Raw genomic sequence first — 22,514 nt, forward strand, 5'->3', positions numbered from 1 at the left:
GTCCCGCCCTCCTCTTTTCCTTCGAATCCGATTGGGCAGAGGGAAAAAAAGAAGGGGAGGATTGGTGGGTGGGCACGTTGGTTAAGGAACTCGCTCTTCCGGGTTTGTAGCCAGGCTGGCAAGGCAACTCCGGAGGGAGGACATGAAGAGAGTCACCCTGTTTGTTAATGGCAGCCCCAGAAACGGGAAGGTAAGGCGGCCGATTCCTCTCTTCGCGGGGAGCGGGAACGAAGCTGCGGCGTTGTTTTTCCACACCCCTGGCCTCCCTCTTGATTCTGGGCGCTTAAGTAACCCCACGAGGTCTCTGCTCCCTGAGAGCCTACAGCAGTGCTTCTCCCCTGTGGCCGCTTTAAGATAGGTGGACTTCAACTCCCAGAATTCCCCAGCCAGCCAGGCTGGCTGGGGAATTCTGGGAGTTGAAGTCCACCTATCTTAAAGCGGCCAAGGGGGAGAAGCACTGGCCTACAGCCTAGAACAGGGAACAGCAGAGCAGGGGAGCTCTGGGGAAGGCTTCTGGGGGGCAGTGCTAGGCCAGCTTCCATGGGAGCGATTCCCACCGGATTGGATGAGACTGGAAGCGCTCAGGGGGATGCAGGAGCGCCTGCCAGCAGCGGAGTGCATCAAAGAGCATTAAAACCCTCCCTGAAAGGTCAACTTTTACCTTCTTTGGAATTCTCCTTCCCCAGAATAATTAAGCCACTTCCTCCACCGTTGCCTGGAATTCCACCCCACCCTTCCCCGAGCTGGCCACCCTCCCAGACCGGGGACTGCGAAGTCTCTTTTTGCAGACAAATCAGTGCGGTTTCTGGGACACGAAGGCGGTTGGACAGGGCTCGCTTCTAGTTTTTTTCTAAACTCTCCGAACTTGGCCGCAGCCCTAGGATTTCCTGGTGGTCTCCTATCCCCCGAGGAGTAACTTGGTCTCACCCTGTTTGGATCTCAAGATTAGTCAGCGTCAGCTAAGGGCGGCCACCTCATTTGGCAAGACTTGGAGTTCCCGTCCCTGGATTCGGCCCCGGGGAGGGTGACGAAACGTGCCGTTCAACCAATCTGAAGGGCGTGAGAATATGGCAGCGGAGGCATCGGCTAGCGCATCTGACCTGCCAAACTCTGGAGGACCGCTAGCAGGAAGGAGAACTCTTTGCAGCCATCTCATGCCTGTCCTGATTTTTTCCAGACCAGAGATGCATAGTCTTGTTAGTAGGCTTCATAGCATTAAAGTAATTAATATTTATCCCATTCCTTTTCTGGGGATTGCATTTCGTTTTGCTCAGCTGTGACCTTCAGATTTGAAATCTGTATTTAAAGCCTTTTTGACACGCCGTACAGCATCCAATGATGTGAAAGGCACAAAATGTAAGATGCCTTTATTAAAAATACAAACCATCAGAAATGTGAGGTAGTGCCAACCTTCTGGTTAAAGCCCCTTTCCTCCCCAAAGGTGCTATTAAACAATGCTGATTGTTTAACACTTTCATTTACATTTTACCCTTCCACCCAGTGGGCACTCAGTAATTTAATATAAATTACTGCAAAAGGAAGAAGGAAGTTGCATTCACACAACACTCTTAACCTGTTAATGAATTAATGCATTTTCTGCATTTGCGCAATGCATAAGCTGAATGGGCTGGGTGCATGCAAACCACAGAAATCCTAATTAAGCATAGTTGCAACCACTAGGCCTTCTGATTCCCCTAGTTAGGAATATTTTGTACCCTTAGCAAGAGTTGAGCCCTCATGCGGTCCCTATCCTTGTCTGCCTTCCCCCATTCCCAAAACACTGCTGGGTTTAATATACAGGAATATAAAGATACAATAAATGTTTATCATGGGCTTAATTAATACAGGATCACGATTTAGGGAAGGGGGGAGGAGGAATTGCAGTAGGATGAGGGATGAATTGGGCAAAGGTGTTGATTCATTTATTTAGGATAATTTCCCAATTCCAGATTAACCTATAATAGTTTAGAGTGCCGGTGAAGAGTCCCTTTCACATTAATGAAAATGCAAGCTTTGCAGCATTTTTTTCCAGCACAAGGAACAGGCATAAAGTAATGAATGCCGTATACTTATAAGTCTATTTGGAGAGCGGCTGTTTTCTCAGGATTTAAGACTTTAAAAGATCTGTGTCAGCATCTGGCTGCAGAAATAACCTATGTAAGTTTATTTTGATAAAATAGAGCTAGGCTTCCTCTGAAAATGTGTTTTGTTTTTTTTTTTAATTCTTCCACCTACTGTTTTGAAGGAGAAGAATGCAGTTCGATATACAATCCGTGTTGTTCTGCTATGCCCCACCTTCTCAGGGTAATGAAAAATTCCATAAGTCAAGGGCATACCCAGATAGGCGTTTTGCCAAAACAGCTACATCATTTTGTAATATTTGTGTTCATTTACCAATGTACAGCTTGGACGATGTAGCTTTATTCCAGCAGCAAACTCTGCGGTCAGATCCCCTGAGAATATGGTTGGGTTCACACATCACAGGAAACCTTGTACTGTAGTTTGATTTTGGCTGAGCAGGACGTGTGAACTGAGCCATTATATTTAGTGATACTTGAAATGATCTGGAGACTTATTCAATAAACGATTTGCTTGCCTGCATTATCTTTTTTTTTTTTTAACTATTCTGTGGTTAGTGTTATGTATTAACATTGTGGCTTGTTCAGTAAATTATAATTGCAACAAATTGTGGTCACCTTGATCCTAACTTAGCATTTTCTGCCTTACAGTGCCAAATAGTGGGACAGGTAGTCCTTGGGTTAAGAACACCCAGTTTACAGACAATCCATAGTTAAGAACAGAGCCTATTGTAGCAAAATTCAAGTTAAATACACAATGATTCGTGTTAATTACACAATACTACTTATACAGTATTGTACAATAACACTGTTCTGACTTACATACACATTCGACTTAAGGACAGATCTTGGGAATGGAACTCATTCTTCAACTGGGGGCTGCCTGTATTCTTTTGACTTCGGCTTTTTGGATAACATCATGGTTGGATTTACCCAAGACGCTAAATCATAAGTCATGATTAACAAGCCATCAGGGTTGGGATCATACGTCAACACAGAACCAAACAAACCCTAGTACAAGTCAGCACAATATACAAGAGTCTTGGACTAGGGACTCTAGTGACAACTCAAGAGTGTTGGAGGTATAATCTATAAACTCATTCACTTCTTTGCTGTCATCATCTAAGAATGACTCAACAGGCAGGAATGAGAAAAGCAATATTGTCTTGGAGGGTTATGATCTAACACAAAACAAAGTGTGGGTTTGCTATTTCCAATGTTTTGTTGTAGTGTTCTTTCCTGCAATTAGTTCTTTCTCCGATGTTGTGCATCAAGGACTACTTATTTGTAAACAGCTGTCTGTTTTCTAAATTTCATTTCCCCTGCTCATTCTCTAATGCGTCACAGTACAACAAATGAACCACAATTTAGGATTTGAATATGACTCTAAACCAGTGTTCCTCAACCTTGGCAACTTGAAGACAGGTGGACTTCAACTCCCAGAATTCCCCAGCCAGCCTGGCTGGCTGGGGAATTCTGGGAGTTGAAGTCCACCCGTCTTCAAGTTGCCACGGTTGAGATACACTGCTCTAAACTATGATTCATCAAAAACAGACACAGTAGCTTCTGGTCTCCTGCTTATGGCTGCAGCAAAAGTGTGTAGAGAGAGACTGTGAAAGCTGAACAGAAAGATTTAGGAAAGCTTTTCCTAAACTGGCTTGCAGGTGTCCTGGATTGTAACCGCCTATAACGCAACATTGGTTTGTGGAGGATGAGAGCTTATCAGGTTAGACATGTTTAGTGGCTCATACAGATTAGGACATGTTGTGGAAACATATTACATTGTAATGTCTTAAAATATAAGCCTTTTATCATTTTCAAAAGCTTAGCAGTAAAACTTTGAATGTCGTCCCATTAAATATCCCATAAAATATATATTTTTTTAAAAAAATAAGCTTTTGGGGAGGGTCTATTTTTAGCTCTCCTTTCCCCAAGAAATATTTCAGTTCAGATACGCTTGGCCGAGAGAGGGAAGGTCTTTTTAGAAATTTATACACCGAGCAAAAAGGAATAGCATACTTTTTGCCATTGACATAATGCACAGTCGGAGCCGTGATCAATTTTAGGACATGCAAGGAACTTCTGGAGAACTTTGCCACTTGAAATTTCCCAGATATTCCTCTCTGTTGCTGTTTGCTCATTTTGATGGAGCATGGACCCAGGAGGGCTAGATAGGAAATGGTGAGATGACGTTTGGACCGATCAAAAGTTTTTCTTACTGCTGTTTCTGCTCACTGTAACCACAGCTGGCAGGACTGTGATTAGGAACAGGTATGGAAACTCGGGATTATAAACAGCGGATGACTGGCTATTTTTATTTTTATTTTATTTTTTTAATTTTATGCACCAGATCAGCCTGCACCTGTAGCTTTGGGTTTATGAAGTGGCTGGCTTTTTAAAATGATGGCCTTTGACATATGAGTCTGTGCTTTTACCCTGTTGGGAATGGGAAACAAATGACAACTACAGGATGTGCATTATTTGGAATGGTGGCCAGGTTCCAGCTCTTTCCCATCTGGACGTAGGTTGGTTGAGGGGCTCGCAAAATCAAACAGGAGCATCCCATTTGCCACCGTAGACTTCACTGCATTTTAACATAGACTGAAGTTATAAACATAAACACTGGAAGCAATAAACATATAAGGAAAAAAAGAGAAAAAAATGATCTCCAAAGCTGGATAATTCTGTAACAGGCAGTTGACTCTCCACCAACCCCTTTTGACCCATCGTCTAATATTGATGTGTCCCATTAACAATTTTGCTCACTTGGAATCATCTTGTCTTTGAATTGCACGGTGACCCAGCTTCCTTCAATTAATAGTGGAACTCCTCTGAAATCATCTGTAACTCACAGAATCTTCCCAGTTTGGTTTCCTTTAGCTGCACAATGTATTTAATGCAGTGTTTCTCAACCTTGGCCCCTTTAAGATGTGTGGACTTCAACTCCCATGTCTTCACGCGTGGCTGCTTGAAACAATTTAGGCATTTTTTTAGATCTCCAGTGGGGGAAATAGGTACAGCGCTTGGTACATCACTGGTCTATCCAGGATCAGAGTCTTTTGCTCCTCAGGGTTTCAGTTCTGGATGGTGCTGTAATGCGTTCAACCAAATGGGCTTACGGAGAACAGGACTTTTGCTGATCTTTGGGTTAGAGGTGTAAGGATCTCTGCAAACTGTTATGCACATCTGGAAATTAGGGTGATGGAACATCTTAACATTTGTGTCTCCTACTACCGGACAAGAGCAAGGCTTATTTCTAGCTAGAACAGTGTTTCTCAACCGTGGCAACTTTAAGACGTGTGGACTTCAACTCCCAGAATTCCTCAGCCAGCATGGCTGGCTGAGGAATTCTGGGAATTGAAATCCACACGTCTTAAAGTTGCCAAGGTTGAGAAACACTGATTAAATGCATACAATATTGTACTTTTTATGGTCAATATATGCTACAGTCTGCTAGCAATCTATTCAGCGTGTATATAATACCCCGTCACATTTCTCCCACCCTAGTTTATGAGATTCTGCTTTGTATATATAGTTCTATGCACATCTACACAAAAAGACAAATCATTCAGTTTGCATATCATGCTATGCCAAAACCAAGTGAACCACATCGAAATACGACTTCTTACACAAACCCAACCAATTGTGGTTTATTTAGCACCCTAAACTGAAACAAACAAGCCACATTGTGGTGGCAGGATCCACAAACTCAACCTCTTAATTTATCAGGATAATACTGGCATGCTCTTTGGATCCAGAATGAATCTGGAAATCAACTCCATTTAATTGAAAAGGTATTGGCAGCCTCACTGTTCTCTAAAGCTCCTTAAATATATCAAGTTTCGAGTGTAAATAAAACTATTCCCTTGCTGCAATCTACATTGTGGAAACTGGGAAAGAGAAAGACACCCAGATTTTCTAAGGCCGATCGACTTCTGCAGAAAAAGATGGCACAATTTATCTTGGACTGAACTTGAAGCAAACCAAAAGCCCTGCACAGCCCTTGTGGATTCACATACGAGTCTAAAATAAAAATAGATGAAAATTTCAGAGGGGCTAACCGTGTGTGTTGAATTAAAAGCCTAACCTTGTCTTCTAGGTTGTGGCTGTTTATGGAACATTGTCCGATTTGCTTTCTGTCGCAAGTAATAAGCTTGGCATAAAAGCAACCAGTGTTTACAATGGAAGAGGTGGACTCATTGATGACATTGCCTTAATCAGGTAAGATTAGCCTGCTTTGGAAATTTGTTAACTCGAGCCCTTTTGAATAAACCAAATATGCGTGAGAACCGCTTGGAAAATGGACTAAGAGCTGATTAAGCAAGACCAAATTTGTTGTATTGGACCATAGTACAACGTGTTGATGTTGGAATGGCCATGCATGCTTTCCTGGAAAGCCATCAACAGGGATTAGTTTGTAGAGAATACACTGTAGCTCCATCTTCTTCGGTACTCTAATTCCCTCCGCCATTGACAATAAATTTCTCATAGGTTTGGTTACCTCCCTGTGCACAGCCACTGTTTCAGTTAGGGGGAGGCAATCTGCAGCCCCCCAGCCTTAGTTCCCTTTTTGCACTTGGAGCATTCTCTGGCCATGATTGCTACTGAGAACTGATAGGACAGTTTCCTGTCATTTTGAGATAGGGAACAGATGAACCAGTTTACATGAGAAGCCCTAAAGTAGGCAGATCACTATCTTAAAAAAAAAGGTATTCCGAATTCCTCCATTCCCACTCTTCCCTCTATCCCCTCTTGCTCGTGTATGATATTACCATGGCCACCCGTGGTTTAAATAGCAGTTTGTTGAGCAAGTCATAGTGGGCCACACAATGTTGAGCAATAAACTGTGGTTGTCAAACTGTTCTGGTTTGATTTAACACCATGTCCAAAGCCAACCCTAAACCATCTACAATTGTGGCTAAGTGCAAAGCATGGATCCACTCTGACGTCTGAAAAGCCCACTGTGTAAACCAAAATCCAAACACCATTCAAACCATGATTTGATTCTGATTTGGAAATGACCCAAGATTAGCTAAGAAGTCGGTGAGGAACTCAGAACTATTGTGAACTTGGAGTAGGCAACCTGATGTCTTCCAGATGTCAGGGAATATAATTTTCATGCTGGTTGGACATAGTGAGAACTGTAGTCTAAAGCATCTGGAGGGCATCAAGCATTTATCCCTGTTGCACACTCTGATTACAGTAAATGAAAAAGCAGAGGAAGGAACACTCCTAGCGTCTGAGTCAAATTGCATGATTTATATAGCCTCTCAACTGGGACAAGATTCTATGTGGGTTTTATTGTGTAATGATAGCAAATATGTTTATATTCCATCCCACGTGGCCAGAGAATTGCTATCCCATCCTATAGTTTACCTTCTAACAAATAATTTCTACTAAAAGGATTTGGTTGTTTCATGGGTCCTATGCTTGTGAGAATTTGTTGGGAAGCATGCTGTAAACAAAGCCTCTTTACCAGAGGATCCTTGCATAAATATGAATCTGACTCTCCAGCTTTCCCAAACACAAATGTTATTGTATTTAAGGACTTTGAATCAAAACCATCTGCAAAAGCAATTGAATTTAGAGCATGGAGAATTTGTTAATTCATCAATACATATATGTGTGTGTGTGTGTGCGCGCGCGCGTGCGCATGTGTGTGTTTCCCTGACACTAAAAAGGTGGAGTGTAGGAAAAAATCAGAATCTGAAAGGAGACATTTTTAGTTTGTAGTGCTCATCTCTTTTGGAAGAGAAAAAAACATGTCTTGGTGATTTTGCATTTTTTAAAACTTTTCTTGAAAAAACATTGCATTTCAGAGCGAGTCTGATGTGTAGACTATCCACAAATGACTATCGCGTAGATGGACTTCCTCAAACTCCTTCCTATGAAGCCACATAACATAGCTGAATTGTCAACTAGATCATAGGCACTTAAACCATTATCCTAATGCAATAGTATTGATTTTAGAGTCTCTCAAACCTAGGAATCTGGAATTAACAACTACTGTTTTCCAACATAGATACAGGGCTTGTTCTGAAACTGGTTTTCTTTCTCATTTCCTTCAATCTATAGAGATGACGATGTTCTTTTTGTATGTGAAGGTGAACCATTTATTGGTAAGTATACAGAGTTGTTTTTCTCCTGAAGAACAGGAAGTGTAAAGTTGGCACTGTGTGTTAATATACTTTCCATCTTCACAGATCCCCAGAATGACCTCAACCCTCTAGAAACCTTAACGGGATCTCATTCGGATTGGATCACACTCAATGTAGGAGGACGGTACTTCACAACTACCCGGTAAGAGTTTCTCTTCTTATTCTGAAGCTCATCATTGGAAAGATAACATTGCTAAGTGTTAAGTGCATTGATAACTGATAAAGTCCTTAACTTTTGGACACAGTGGCTTGGTTCAGGGTTCACGCTAAACTGTAGGGTGGTTTGCATAGCATGATCTGTGAAGACAGTCATTGGTTATTGTTATGTACAAATCAAACCAAATGTTTTTTCAACCATCCATGATTTTAAAATCCTGGTTTAATATTATATTATTCTGGCTTAGTGTGGAAACAGAAAGTTCTTTTTTCCAGAAAATTAAGCAATTCCATAAATCAAAGTTTCAACTAACTTTTCTCACTCTGGTTCTATCTGGTGTTGGACCACAATTCCCATCACTTAAGCCAGTGTTGTCCAAACTTGGCCACTTTAAGATGAGTGGACTTCAACTCCCAGAAGTCCCCAGCCAGCATGGGGACTTCTGGGAGTTGAAGTCCACTCATCTTAAAGTGGCCAAGTTTGGACAACACTGACTTAAGCCAATGTCAGAGCACAACTTGCTTATCACATAAAAGCCAAACTTTTTTTTTATCCCCACCTAAATGCTACTCCAAATGCCAAAGTGACCAACTTATTCATTCATTCTTCTACATTTCTTTCTTAGGAGCACTTTAGTTAGTAAAGAACCTGATAGCATGCTGGCTCGCATGTTTAAAGATAAAGGTCAGTATGAATTGAGATAAATATGTGAAAGCCCTATCCAGTACTCAGTTTGCAAACCCATCTCATGTAAACTGTTCCTTATTGTAAAGTAAGGCTTGATTTAGATGATTCTGAGCAAACTGCAGAACTACAGTGGTACATTTTGGGTTCTTGTCTGTAGACCTGTAGACAAGGGTGAGAGTTTGGACTTGTCCAGCTAACTCTTATTGGATAAAACAAAGCATGTTCAAAGGTGCATGAAGAAGAGAGGGAATGGTTGAGCAGGAATCTCACAATAGCTTATTCCAATTTCTTTAAGTCAGGAGTGAGGAATGTGAGTTTCCAGATGAAATATTCAGGCTTATATGTTGGCCATGGGCCACAGAAATGCCCCAAATGAAGAACATAGTTACTAACATCTTTACATACCATATGTACAAGGGTTTTTGGGCCCTTTCCTTGATAGTACAGGGTGGAGAACCTGTAGCCCTCTGGATGATGCTGAACTACATCCTCCAACATTCTTCACCATTAGCTATGCCAGATTCTGGAAACTGAATTCAACCATGTTTTAGATTAGTCTTCCCCAACCTGGTGACCCTCCATATAAGTGGGCTTCAACTCCCTGAATTCTTAGCAGTCTCCATGCTCAGTTGGGAATTCTAGAAGTTGAAGTCTACCCATATGGGAATACTCATGCAGCAGAATAATGGTTTATGTCAGGACTATAAACATTTTGGCTTGCCTAGAACTCTTTCTGTAGCCTCCAGAGCACTTCCTCAGAGTGGGGCCAAAAATGTTGTCCCATTGCATGAAATTAGAGGAGTGTTAAGTTCACCCCTTAAGACCATGACCACCATCCTGGTATCCTGACTTTGTCTGCTTTTAGAGTTTGGTTCTTGCCTTGCCCTACAGAGCCTCCTGCAAGCCAACAGAATATACATTTCTGATTCAGAGGATGTCCTTTCCTCCTTATTTCCTACATCCTCCCTCTAATTTTGTGGTGGGCAACCAGGGGCACTTAAATCTAATTTCAAAACCTGCCTGCAGGTGATCTATCTCAGCTGTTAGGGAGAGATGGAGATGGGGAGAGAGAGAAATGGACTTATCTCAGGACAAATTTATGAAGGCATTTTTTAAATGTATCCATCTGCAACAGATGCTTGGGGAAACAAGAGAGATCACAGTGGAGCTTTCCTGATTGACCGAAGTCCCGAGTACTTTGAACCGATCTTGAACTATTTGCGGCATGGACAGCTAATTGTGAATGATGGCATTAATTTTCTAGGTAGGTACCAGGACCTAAAAACATTTTGTTGTCTTGGTTACAACCATGCTTCTTCTCAGACAAGTCTAAAGCCAAGCTTCCTGAATAGAGCAAAGGATGTGGAAATCCCATGCAAACTTTTGGCATTTTTGTATGAACTTGGGTTTCTCCAGTCCTAGACCAACACAATCAGAATCTCATATCCATGGTTAGGGGACCCAATGCTGTTCAAGGTTTTTGTACTCCACTTCCACTCCCTAAGCATAGGTGGCCTTCACACGTCTTCACTTATTGTAGCTATGGTCTGTTCACCTCTTACTGAGATGTGTGAACCCAGCTGCCTGAGCTTCACAAAGATTCTGCCCAGTTCATGCAATGTACAGATTAAACCATCTCGCTTCACCTTGCGCTTTCACGTTTGAACCTGCCAATTGGGATTTATTGAATAAACAGTGGCTTCATATACATGAACAAGGCCTACGCTCGCTTTTCTCAGTTAATGTGGGGGGTTGAGCTATTAAGAGTTACAATAAGAATTGTTATTACAATTCTTACAGTTGTAGGTTACAATTGTTTTTATTGTAAACCGCTCAGAGTCACTTCCTCGTGAGATGGGTGGTGTCCAAATTTGAAATATAAATATATATATATATTTAAATAAATATATATATATATTTAAATAAATAAAAATGGAAAAGCTTCCGTGCCCGTTGTGATTAATGCTAACCTGTTATTAACAATGGTTTTGAAAGTATCTCCAAACCACTGTTTCTAATGGTTTCTCCTCAGTAGTCAACTATGGTTGACATCTGACATGAATCATGACTAAGACCAGTTCCGGCAAAGGATCTTGGCCCGGTGAACTGCCTGATCCTGCGCATGGCTGCAACAACCAGAGTTAGGGTTGTAACAGAGTCAGGGAGGATGGGTGGTGAATCTTGCCATTATTCCTAACAATTACTAGCTTGTTTTGTATCTCTCATCTAGGAGTCTTAGAGGAAGCCAGGTTCTTTGGAATCGACTCGCTAATTGAACACCTTGAAATAGCGATTAAGGTAATGCTAACTTTTGTACCTGCTTCTTTTCTCTCCCCCCCCCCCCGCCCCATTAATCAACACGGCCTGAACATTTGCCTTTCTTTTGGTCTTTATGTGACGTTTTGCCATGCAAACGTTTCTCTTCCTTTAAAAAAAACAAAACTTTTGAAGACGATTTTGAGACGGGAGGAAGACAATGCGAATGGAGATTCAAGACCACCACTTGAAGCAACTTGATGAATTCAAGATCACAATTGTTAGAGCCAAAAAGAAGAAGAAAAAAAAAAAGGAATATAAAGTTGACTGGTTTGATCAAGGGTAAAATAAAAAATACTGCCATAAAATGCTGGAAACCCTTTATGCGCTTTTGGCTGGCACCTGGATGGAAATGACAACGATTTTTGGATTTGTGAATGGAAAGGGGGGATTATGGGAACAAGTGGATTACGTTCATAATTTTATAGGGTGTAAGGAAATATTAAATTTGCTTGTACTTGTTGCAAAGATCAGGAATCATGTCCTTTATTCTTTTTTTAATTTCTTTTTTCCTCTTTTCACTCCTTTTTTTTTTTGTTTGCACTTTGTATTTCTTTTCTTTCTACTTCCTTTTTTCTTTTTGATACTAGTTTGTATTCTCTTTTAGTATGGTTAAAATCCTTAATAAAAAGTATGGAAAAAAACAAAAGCCAGTAACATTTAATTGGCAACATTCTGAGTGGATGCAAGTCAAATTAGCTGTTTTCAAAGGGATCCAGATGTACGTGGCTTATGCACATCAACTTATTTTTCTTAATGCACGGAGAGATATATAATAAAGAGCGTGCTCAAAGAGTTGTGCCACCATAAACTTGGTGTGCCAACAGTTAATATTGCTGTGTTTTTCAGACATAAATATTAATAGGCTCAGCCATACAGAGAAGCCAGAAGGTATAAGTTAGCAAAACCCAATCATTTTAATTGTGGTTTAAAAGAGAAAAAGAGATGGAGTTAGATGTAAGAACCAGCCTACAATCTCCACAACCCAAACAGCTTTTCCATGGACAGTAAACATCCTTCTTGAAAATGCCTCAGAAATCCCACATTGCTGCATATCACCTAACGAGAGCCATTCCATCTTTTATTGTGTCGGCATAAACTCTTCTTCCCTTTCTTGACAGAATTCCCAGCCTGCAGAAGACCATTCTCCAATTTCCCGAAAGGAATTCGTCAGGTTCCTGCTTGCCACCTCAACCAAGTCTGAGCTACGCTGTCAGGTATCGTGAGAAAAATCCAATCAGAAGCAAGAATGCCCTTTTGGAGCTGTTTTGCGCAACTTGTAGAGAGGAAAGGGTCACATTGATACCTTAAAAATCATCTCCAAATGCAAAAATTACCTGTGTACCCCCATACACATGTCAGCTGCATTCACTACCAAGCCTATGAGATAACCCCACGCACCCACCCACCCACCCACCCACCACATATCAACTGCTGAAAGTGCCCTTGTAAGAAAACATTCACAGTGAGCTGAATTGACGCTGAGTGGTACAGGGAGAAGACTCAGTCAGGAATCTGTGGCCCAGTAAACCAAAATGTTTCTATTTACTGACCATATCTCGAAGATAGTATGGCTACCACAGGAAGGGATAAACCAGTGTTTCTCAAACTTGGCAACTTTAAGATGGGTGGACTTCAACTCCCAGAATTCCCCAGCCAGCCATGCTGGCTGGGGAATTCTGGGAGTTGAAGTCCACCCATCTTAAAGTTGCCAAGTTTGAGAAACACTGTGATAAACCCATCTGTGGGACCTTATTATTTATCTAAAACATTCCAAATAACCTCATGTTGTGATTTCCATTGTGTCTGCCATTTTCTTTGTCTTGCCTTGGCAATGTTGTGGGCCAAAGGTATTTAAGCCCTGGTTCTGCCTTTGCTCATGGACGCTCAGCAAAGTGTCAAAGCTTAGCTGGGGGTCCAGTGTATACTGCATTATTGCCAATAAAATTATGTTGTATCTTCAAAGGGATTTGCTTGCTTTCAGTGAGCCAGGTTTTGGCCCCAACAGCTGGCATGCTGATCAGCTGTTCAGCAGCAGCATAGGAGCTGGTAGTGGCGCGGAGGCTTGGAGACCCTCGGCAACGTGTCTTTCAGGGCAGCGGCAATGAATGTTTGACTTTTTAAAAAACATTTACTTGTATCGCTTTATTAAAAAATGAATCCGTTTTAAAACCCACAAGGCTGCTTGGAGGGCCACAGATTGTGCAGGCCTGCTTTAGACAAACCTTGATTGCACGCTGACTGCACTTCTGCTCTGGGTTACGTTAGCCACTTTATCTCCTGGGCTGTTGCTGTCAGATTTCTGAGCTGAAGTGCTTTGGGCAAAGGTTGCAAAATGTAGAGAACGGGTGATCCAAAAGTTTCCCATTCAGAAGAGTTGTTCTGAGTTGGATAATCAGATCCAGCCCTTTCAGACTCGAAACAATGGTTTTGAATTCAGAAACATAACCTGACTGCTCTTCTTGTCTTCCCCAGGGCTTAAATTTTAGCGGAGCAGACCTCTCTCGTTTAGATCTCCGGTACATCAACTTCAAGATGGCCAACCTGAGCCGATGCAACCTGGCCCACGCAAACCTCTGCTGTGCAAATCTTGAACGGGCTGATCTCTCTGGATCTGTTCTAGATGTGGGTGTTGGTGGGACCAAGCCTAAAAATAAAACATGCCCCTCTTGTGCAAGCTTAGGCAAAATGCATTAACCACGCCATCTGATGAATCAGCTAAGGCTTTTTCAGGAGCAGCTTTGTCCCTTAGCAGGGTGCCCAAACGAGCAAGGACCCATTTGAAAAAAAAATGGGAAATGCAGAAGAGCTGCATTGTAGAGGATGCACGTCCTGGTAATAAATCACAGCCTCCCAGATATGACTGGGAAAGACACTTGTCAATCATAGCAAATGCCTAACAATCAGTGTGAACAATGCTAAGCTAAAATGTCTAGTTGAGTGTTTCTCAACCTCAGCAACTTCAAGCTGTGTGGACTTCAACTCCCAGAATTCCCCAGCCAGCCATGCAGGCTGGGGAATTCTGGGAGTTGAAGTCCACACAGCTTGAAGTTGCTGAGGTTGAGAAACACTGGTCCACTTAGATACATGGTGACAGCTTCTATCCTTAGAAATGTTCCACATCTCTCTACTAATTTGGATTTATTTGCAAGGAAATACCAACAAAGAGAAGAGATGGAACATACTTGGTCAGGATTTGGAAGACTGACTTGAGGAGATGAAAGAGATGATTATCCCTGCAATGAAGCAAGAACCAAGGTTTTAGAGTTTAGGTAAAGCTTTAGGGAAGGGCTGTGATTTGACACCTGCAGATTCTGCTAACAAAGGCTGTAGAATGTTCTTCCTTGAAGCATTTCAAGCAAATATGATCCGTCCAACATCTGTCACACGTAGCCTGCAGATTTCTGGACTAGATGATATGTGGCCTTCTTTTCATCTTTGATTTTTGTCTGCTTCTCTCTTTGGCAGTGTGCCAACCTTCAGGGTGTAAAGATGCTATGCTCAAATGCAGAGGGAGCATCACTGAAAAGCTGCAATTTTGAAGACCCTTCTGGCCTTAAAGCTAACCTGGAAGGTAAACGCTACCAATCCTGCCTTTTCTTTTTAAGTAATGCACTCCGTGTCATTCAGGAAAGGTTGACATTTTCTGATCATTAAAGGTCAATCATTAAAAACAAAAATGAAGCATTAATCAAGATCGGCATATAACATGGTGAAAAGAAGTTGCTTTCAGAGCAGAGGAGAAGTAACTCAGTAGCAGAGCATCTGCTTTGTTGAGAAAAGGTCCAATTTAAATGAGCAGGAAGCAGAGAAGGAAAGAATTTGCTACCTGAAATCCAGCACAGCTTACACTCATTTAACAAATCATGGCTGAACATGTTGCATGGTACGTGGCTTAGAAACCATCATGGCTAGGTTTTCATGGCTCTACCCAACTTCTGAGCCCAGGGATAAGCAGATTTTAAGAAGAAAAAGCAACATGATGATAAATCCAACTCACAAATATTAATTAAACATACAGGTGGCATAACATGTACTGCTGCACTTCATATCCTCTTGAACAATTTCTGAAGGACTGTGACTTCCATTACTTATACACTTGTACTTTGCATAATATCATCATCATCATCATCATCCCAGGTCCTTGGGAAAAACTTGATAGGTGGATAAAAATGCCAAATCCTGTCTAAACATCTGGCTGACTGTGCAACCAACAATAATTTATTAAACTTGTATGCCATCCTACTCTCAATGACTGGGTGGCTCACAACAATCAAGCAAAGAATTCACAATAAAATCATAAAAGATAAAGATAAAAGATGGCAAGCTTTTATAGTTGGATAACTTAGTTTGTTAATGAACGATGGTTTCCTAAGTTGTTTTTTTCTGTTTACTGGAAGAGGTAGCAGAACATGACAGAATTTAGTTTGTGTATAATATTTTCAATGGTTCAACCAACATGAAAGTTATCATTCTTTGCTACATCTTGTAGTAGGACGCAGAGGAACTGGGGAGAAGGACAGTTCTATCGTGTCTTTTGATGGTCTTGAACTTTGCGGCTACAGGTGCCAACTTGAAAGGGGTTGATATGGAAGGAAGTCAGATGACTGGCATCAATCTCCGAGTTGCAACTCTAAAGAATGCAAAATTGAAAAACTGCAACTTGAGAGGAGCCACCCTAGCAGGAACTGACTTGGAGGTGAGAGCTCTTTCTTCCAGGTTTTGATTAACCCCTGGGAGTTGAAACATGGGCTTCATTGGGGGTTTCCTTCAGTCTCAACTTTAATGGGCTTAGTGGCTGGCCATGGTATTTTGTATGCGATTCATACAATATCTAAACTTCTGCTAACAGCTTGCTCTGTTGTTTTAGAACTGTGACCTGTCAGGCTGTGATCTTCAAGAGGCCAACCTGAGAGGGTCGAATGTGAAAGGAGCCATCTTTGAAGAGATGCTGACACCATTGCACATGTCTCAGAGCGTCAGATAGGTTACTGGCAGAACAAGAGCCCCGCTGCAGACTGTTGGTGCTCAGTGTGGGGAATGACATTCCTTCCACAGTGTGTTTTTCTCAGTGTGATCTGAGGAGCTGCTGCTGGGTGGGGAGAGGGACTTTCCCCTGTCTTAGGCATAGGAATAGCTATTGAATCCAGTTGGGACAAGAAGCTTGCTCTTAATTCCCAAGGACATTGCTGCCTTGGCTCTACCTTGCTCTAGAACACTTCTTAAGAAATATATTTATGAAAGCACAATATATGCAATTTATATTTATTCAACTTCCAATGTGGATTTTTAAAAAATGATCAGTTCACACATAGTAGCAAGATCTCTGGCGTTCAGCCTGGATTGGTGAACCTTTATTTATAGTGGCTCATTAAATGGGGGAAGGGGAGGAGTTGGAGAATTGAAAGGTACCCAGATTTGAAACTTCTTGGCAAAACAGAAACAGCTGTATCTCTTAAAGAATCATAATGGATAAGCTTTGGGTCTTATTTTAAACCAGTTATGCAGTACAGGTAGTCCTCGACTTACGACCATAGTTGGGACCAGAACTTCTGTTGCTAAGCTGTGGTTGTTAAGTGAGTCGCATTTGATTTTACAACCATTTTGCTGCTACTGTTAAGCAAATCTGGCTTCCCCTGTTGACTTTGCTTGTCAGAAGCCCCCTGGGAAGGTTGCAAATGGTGATCATGTGACCCCCAGGACGCTGCAACCCTCATAAGTACATGCTGGTTGCCAAGCGCCTGAACTTTGATCACATGACTGTGGGGACACTGTGATAGTTTCACAGTCCCCACAGTGCAAGGACTGGTCGTAAGTCACTTTTTTCAGTGCCAGTGTAATTTCAAACGGTCATTAATCGAATGGTCGTCAGTTGAGGAGTACCTGTAACTTAAAATAGCTAAGCTCTGAATGCTGTACAGTATGTGTGGTTTCCCTGACTTAGAGCAGTGTAGCTCTAATGAGGGAGACTGAATGCTCCATTTTTAAGATGTGCTGCTCATTTCTAATAGCTGGGAATTGAATGAGCAAATGCGGGGCAGAAGCTCCTGTGAGCCCCAAATTGCTACGGTGTACTTTTTTTTATTGTCACTGGGCATACAAGCACCTACATCTTGTGGCCTTGATCTGTTAGAAGTGAGTCAGTCCCTCTTAGATCAGCATTGGTGAAAGTACATCCTGAACATTGTAATAGGCTGGTGCTGTTGAAGGTTTCCAGCACAGTGGAATAATGCCCTGCCCTTGATTTCTTCAACTTTTCTTAGTCAAAAGTTGAGTGAGATGCCCTGGGGACCCTGGGTAAAGTAGGGAGGGTTCAGAAATAGCTCAATCTACTTTACACAGTGTCTGTTGTCAGAGATACTGGGAAATAAAGGGCTGGGAACATAGGCAGCAAAAAGATGCCTAGAAAATATGGAAATATTATGAAGAAAGGAAAGTCAGAGGTAATTCACATACTGCATGGTTGCACACCACCCCCACTGTCTTTGTGCTTTTTTAAAAAAGATGGGAAAAGAACTTCAGAAAGCCTCCAAAAAGGGGTTGAAAAATTCAGCTCTGCCATTCCAGTTACGCTCATACGAAACAAGGAACACCCTCAGCAGCCATCCGTCCCAAGAAATAAACCAGAGTTAGCTTTATTTTTCCCAGTGCAGATATCTCAACTCTAAGACCTGATCTTAAAGGTACTTCCCTACCCCACCGCCAAACCTTTTTATGTGCCTATGCAAAGCAAAAGATGAACCATCATCATATTTTTATAGGAAAAAAAAAATCAAGGAATAAGGTGTTTTTTTTTAAATGCGAATGGGAGCTAATGTTTCATCAGCCTATAGATCTGGAACTGGTGCTGTATTCTTAGATTGCAATTCTCATCCATTGGCCTTAGCCGACTCACTGGGGCTGATGGGAAATGTAGTTCAACACAACCTTGTTACTCAACCTGGCCTTATATATAAACAAGTTTCAGTTGCAACAGAAATAAGATTCCAACTATATTCTTCCTTCTAGAGTATGATTAGGAAATCTGATGCTCTCTAGATATCTTGGGCTACAACTCTCATAAGCCCCATAGCAGCTCACAAACCCCTAACCTGTACACATTTCTAGCTGAGTTACAGAAACAGACTAGTAGTGGATCTTCCTGTTAAAATAGCCAGGGCAAATGGGATTTAAATGGGATTTCACCATGATTGGGATCACATATCATGCTAAGCTATGGGCTTGTTAAATAAACCTGAATTGGAAAATTTGCATAATGCGCTCAGCCAGGCAAATCACATTATAGCCTACAAATTCCCTGTGAGGTCAATACAGAACATTTCAATGATCTCTGGGCCTGTGAACCTACAGCCAGAAAGTGCACACTTAGAAATAAATGAAGTTGGGTGGAGCCAGAGCACTTACAGACTCGGGGCTGCAATCAACATCAAAAGGTAGAGATTGAAGGAAATGAATGCCGCTGAATGAGTTAATGGCTGCGGAATTGCGTCCTAGAAAAGCGAAGGAGGCTAAAATCTATCCTCCTCCAATGTAGCTGCATTTAGAGGTGGTGAGCTATCAATTCCCAACAACTGCAGTCAGCATGGGCCGCGCTGGCTGAGGATGATGAGCTTTGTAATTAACCAGTCTGGACACCAGTTGATAGATACCTGCAGGAAGAATCCAGAGTGCTTCCCGTAGTTTTTGATTCAGCTTGCGTGTGTATAAGGAAACGGGGTTGTAGAGCGTGGGAGTGTGCTAACCACATGGAATCAAGTCATTGGAATACACATGCCCTTTTTGTTACATGGTTATATGGTTTTTGTTTTGGGTTTTTTGCCTCATTTAGGCATGCATTAAAAGCTCTGGGAAAAGCTTCCCTTTTCTTTTCCATAGGGAATGATGACAGTGTGAAACATGCTTTCGGTCCCTTGTTTTTCATCCTAAGCCACAAATGGAGGCTGGGTGGACAGTCCATGCTGAATGATGCCTACCATCCAACTTTTTAAAAAATGGCCAAGAAGATGCTTAAATTACAAGAATATCGGTAGCGCTTAGAGTGAACTGTACTTTCGTGACCCTTGAATGAAAAACTACTAGCAAATGGCTTGTCTTGAATTCCCAGTCTTCCGTATGATGGAACATGGCTTAATCATTTTGAGTGGTTTTTGAACTGGGTTGGTCTGGCAGCTTGGATTTAGGATATTCAACAACAGCAACAATAAAACTGGTGCTTCTAATTTCACCAAAGTATTGGGGGGGGGGGCAGAGAAAGAATGACATTGTTTCAAGGGTACCAAACTAATCTTTACAAGGACATAATGAGGACTTTCGAGTTTGAAGAAATCACTTTAGCCTTGTTACCCCCATTCTCTTAATCACGTATATCTCAGAAAAGAGTAAGATCTCTTATTACAGAATTCTATTTTCTTAATTTTCTGTGTGTAAGTTGTATCCATTTTGTTGAAGCTGAATGTCTTAAATAATCACAATATGTTCACTTGTGCATAAGAGATCTTCATAACTACCTTGGTCAGAACATGGAGTACACACAGTATAAATAAAGAATATCAGAAACTTGCAAACTTTTGTCTGTGAATTGGAAAAGAACACTGTTTAAGATTAGGTGGGGAAGTTTAATCCATTTGGCCTTTGGATTTATAAGTACTTTGATATTTTGTTGTTAAAGGCGATGAGAGGGGGTTCCTAGCATCATAAAACTTGGAAATAGTTTCCTCTGATCTTGCAAATAAGTCAAACTTGTCAATATAAAAAATTTCTAAATTTACATATTCCTTTTACTCCAGTTTTTAAGAAACTTTTCAAATATCTCTTTCAAATTTTAGTGATTTTTTTTAGTGTATTTTGCTCGGGTTTGTTAAGGACCATAAACCTCCTTTGATTTTGGGAAAAGTTAAAGGAATCCTCCAGCATATTTTAAAGTTTGGACTGATGCTACACTATTGTTTACCGAATAACTCACAATTGTCTGGAATTAAATCAGTACAAACAGCATGCTAAACCACAAATCAGTACAAAACATGGTAACTGGGTTTTTTCAACTATTCCAAAGATAAGTAAATTACATCCTCGCAAGTAATTAAATAAATACATTTTTTTTAAAAACATACTCATTCAATGTTACAGGAAGGGGAGGCAGATCTGATATTAGAGATGTGCCAATATGACGTTTCCAGTTCTTATTTCAGGAAGTTTGTTCTTAGTTAATCACAGTATGTTCTTGCTGTGATTTATTCATTCTGGTCATGATCGGAGGAGCGAAAGATGTATGGGGATTTGTCGGGGGTGCTGGATTTTGGAAAAAATGTGGGCTTATATATAGGGGACTATATGTTTGAGATGTATCGAGGACCACTTCAGCAGCGGAATGGAGTTAGCGAATGTAGCCACAGCTATCAGTGCAAAAATGACCCAGCCACTCAACCAATTCAACCGAAGTATGCGTAGGTTGAAACATCAGGCTTGAAATGATTTGCCCTGTTTTTTCTTTTAATTGCAAATAAACAGCTTTCACAGCTTGAGTTTTCACTGCCCCTGCACGAGTCCTACAGGAGTCCTTGCCAACGCCATGAAAACTGAAGGAAAAAATACATTAACCTTTAACAAAATTACACAAATCCACTTCAACTATTTTCTGCAAATTGCCCTTATCCATTAACACGCTGAGGAAACAGGAGGGAAAAGCTGAACTGAATTACAGTAAACTCTTATCAAATCTCAGGGGTGTGGAGTGTAATCGTCCTCTTGTTCACATCTGAGCTGCAGCTGACAGTATGTTTGAAGTTAATTCTCTTGAACACTCTGTAGTAGTTGATTATAGCTCCATTATTTATTTGTTTATTGTTTCACACCTGGCATCACGGCCCAAACACCTTCTGGAAGAACTCAAGTCTTCAGCTTCTTCTAGAACAGTGTTTCTCAACCTTAGCAACTTTAAGCTATGTGGACTTCAACTTCCAGAATTCCCACAGCAACCATTCCAATGTTGAAAAACACTGTTCTAGAAGGTGGCCAGGGTTGAGGCTAATCTGACCTCAAGCACTCTGCTGTTTGGTGATATATATATATTCTCACTTACAATATGGCTTTGTCTATCACAGTGGTTTTCAAAGTGTGGTCTGGGAAATCATACCTAAGCATTTTAACTTTTCTCAGTTTTAATTTCTAATAGGGTACACCTTCACAGATGTAATCCACAGCTCTTTGGGATCCTCAATCATTTTTAAGAATGTAAAAGGGTTCTGAGACCAAAGTGTTTAATTACCACTGGTCTATCATGAAGACCCTTTCTAAACAGGGCATAGAAAGCTCTCGCTTCTGCAAGATTTCCACAAGGATTTTTGTTCAGCTATGCAAGCACTTCCAATCCTTCATGACCCAATGAGCATAACTGTGCTGAGATTGTCTGTTAGCAATTGCTGCTTTCAGTTTTTGTAAATGCTTGTGTCATCAGCGATAGCATCTAGCCAATCTGTCTTCTGTCACCATCTTCTTTAAATGCCTTTTATTTTTTTTCAAGCATTAGGGTCTTTTCCAATGACTCTTGTTATATATTCGTATAACATATATATTTGTATAACAGTCATATATACATATATGTATGTGTGTGTATATGCATACCCACACATACATATATAGCAACAGCTTTTATTCTCTCTTCTATCACCTTCAACAAGAGCTTTCTTAAGTCTTCTTTGCTCTGGGATGAGAACATTTGAACTATTTAAGCTTTAGCTTCATTATTCATCCTTCCAGTGACCAGTCTGATTTTATTTTATCTATTAGTGAAGGCTTAGTTCTTCCTGGGTCCAAAGTATTCTCAAAAAAAATTCTTCCTGATCATTCAGTTTCCATTTCCATATTTCAACTGAGAAAACCACAATGTTGATCATACCTAGTTTTGTTGTCCATGTGAAATCTCTGTGCTTCAGTATTTTATCTAGATCTGTCATACACTTTCTTCCAAATGGCAATGGCTAGGTAGGCAGTGCCTACAGTCACTACTTCTGAGAACTTTTCAGCCTAGGATAATAAAACCTGTTACCATTTCAATTTCTCTGTCCATGTTCATTGGTTGGAATGGTCTGTTGATTCTGTCTATCTATCTATAACATCATG

The 22,514-nt window shown here is 41.1% G+C and overlaps 1 protein-coding gene across 1 annotated transcript; it reads left to right on the forward strand.

Annotated features, from left to right (window-relative positions):
• Positions 1-91: 91 nt before the first annotated feature.
• Positions 92-19,645, forward strand: KCTD9 (potassium channel tetramerization domain containing 9). The gene is made up of 12 exons (XM_088151962.1): positions 92-190; positions 6,178-6,299; positions 8,154-8,197; positions 8,282-8,378; positions 9,019-9,077; positions 10,216-10,344; positions 11,311-11,378; positions 12,518-12,613; positions 13,872-14,021; positions 14,865-14,970; positions 15,962-16,095; positions 16,267-19,645. The coding sequence occupies exons 1-12, from the start codon at positions 143-145 to the stop codon at positions 16,381-16,383; spliced, it is 1,170 nt and encodes a 389-aa protein (XP_088008088.1). The 5' UTR covers positions 92-142; the 3' UTR covers positions 16,384-19,645.
• The last annotated feature ends 2,869 nt before the right edge of the window (positions 19,646-22,514 follow it).

This window comes from Python bivittatus, unplaced genomic scaffold, assembly GCF_059951505.1.
Source record: "Python bivittatus isolate LINGU-HERP-01145 unplaced genomic scaffold, Pbiv_v1 ctg000680_np1212, whole genome shotgun sequence".
Taxonomy (NCBI): Eukaryota; Metazoa; Chordata; class Lepidosauria; order Squamata; family Pythonidae; genus Python; species Python bivittatus.

Coding starts and splice junctions, on each gene's coding strand:
- KCTD9 (XM_088151962.1), top strand. CDS start 143: ATGAAGAGAGTCACCCTGTTTGTTAATGGCAGCCCCAGAAACGGGAAG. Junction 9,078..10,215: donor TCGCATGTTTAAAGATAAAG/GTCAGTATGAAT, acceptor CATCTGCAACAG/ATGCTTGGGGAAACAAGAGA. Junction 16,096..16,266: donor TAGCAGGAACTGACTTGGAG/GTGAGAGCTCTT, acceptor CTGTTGTTTTAG/AACTGTGACCTGTCAGGCTG.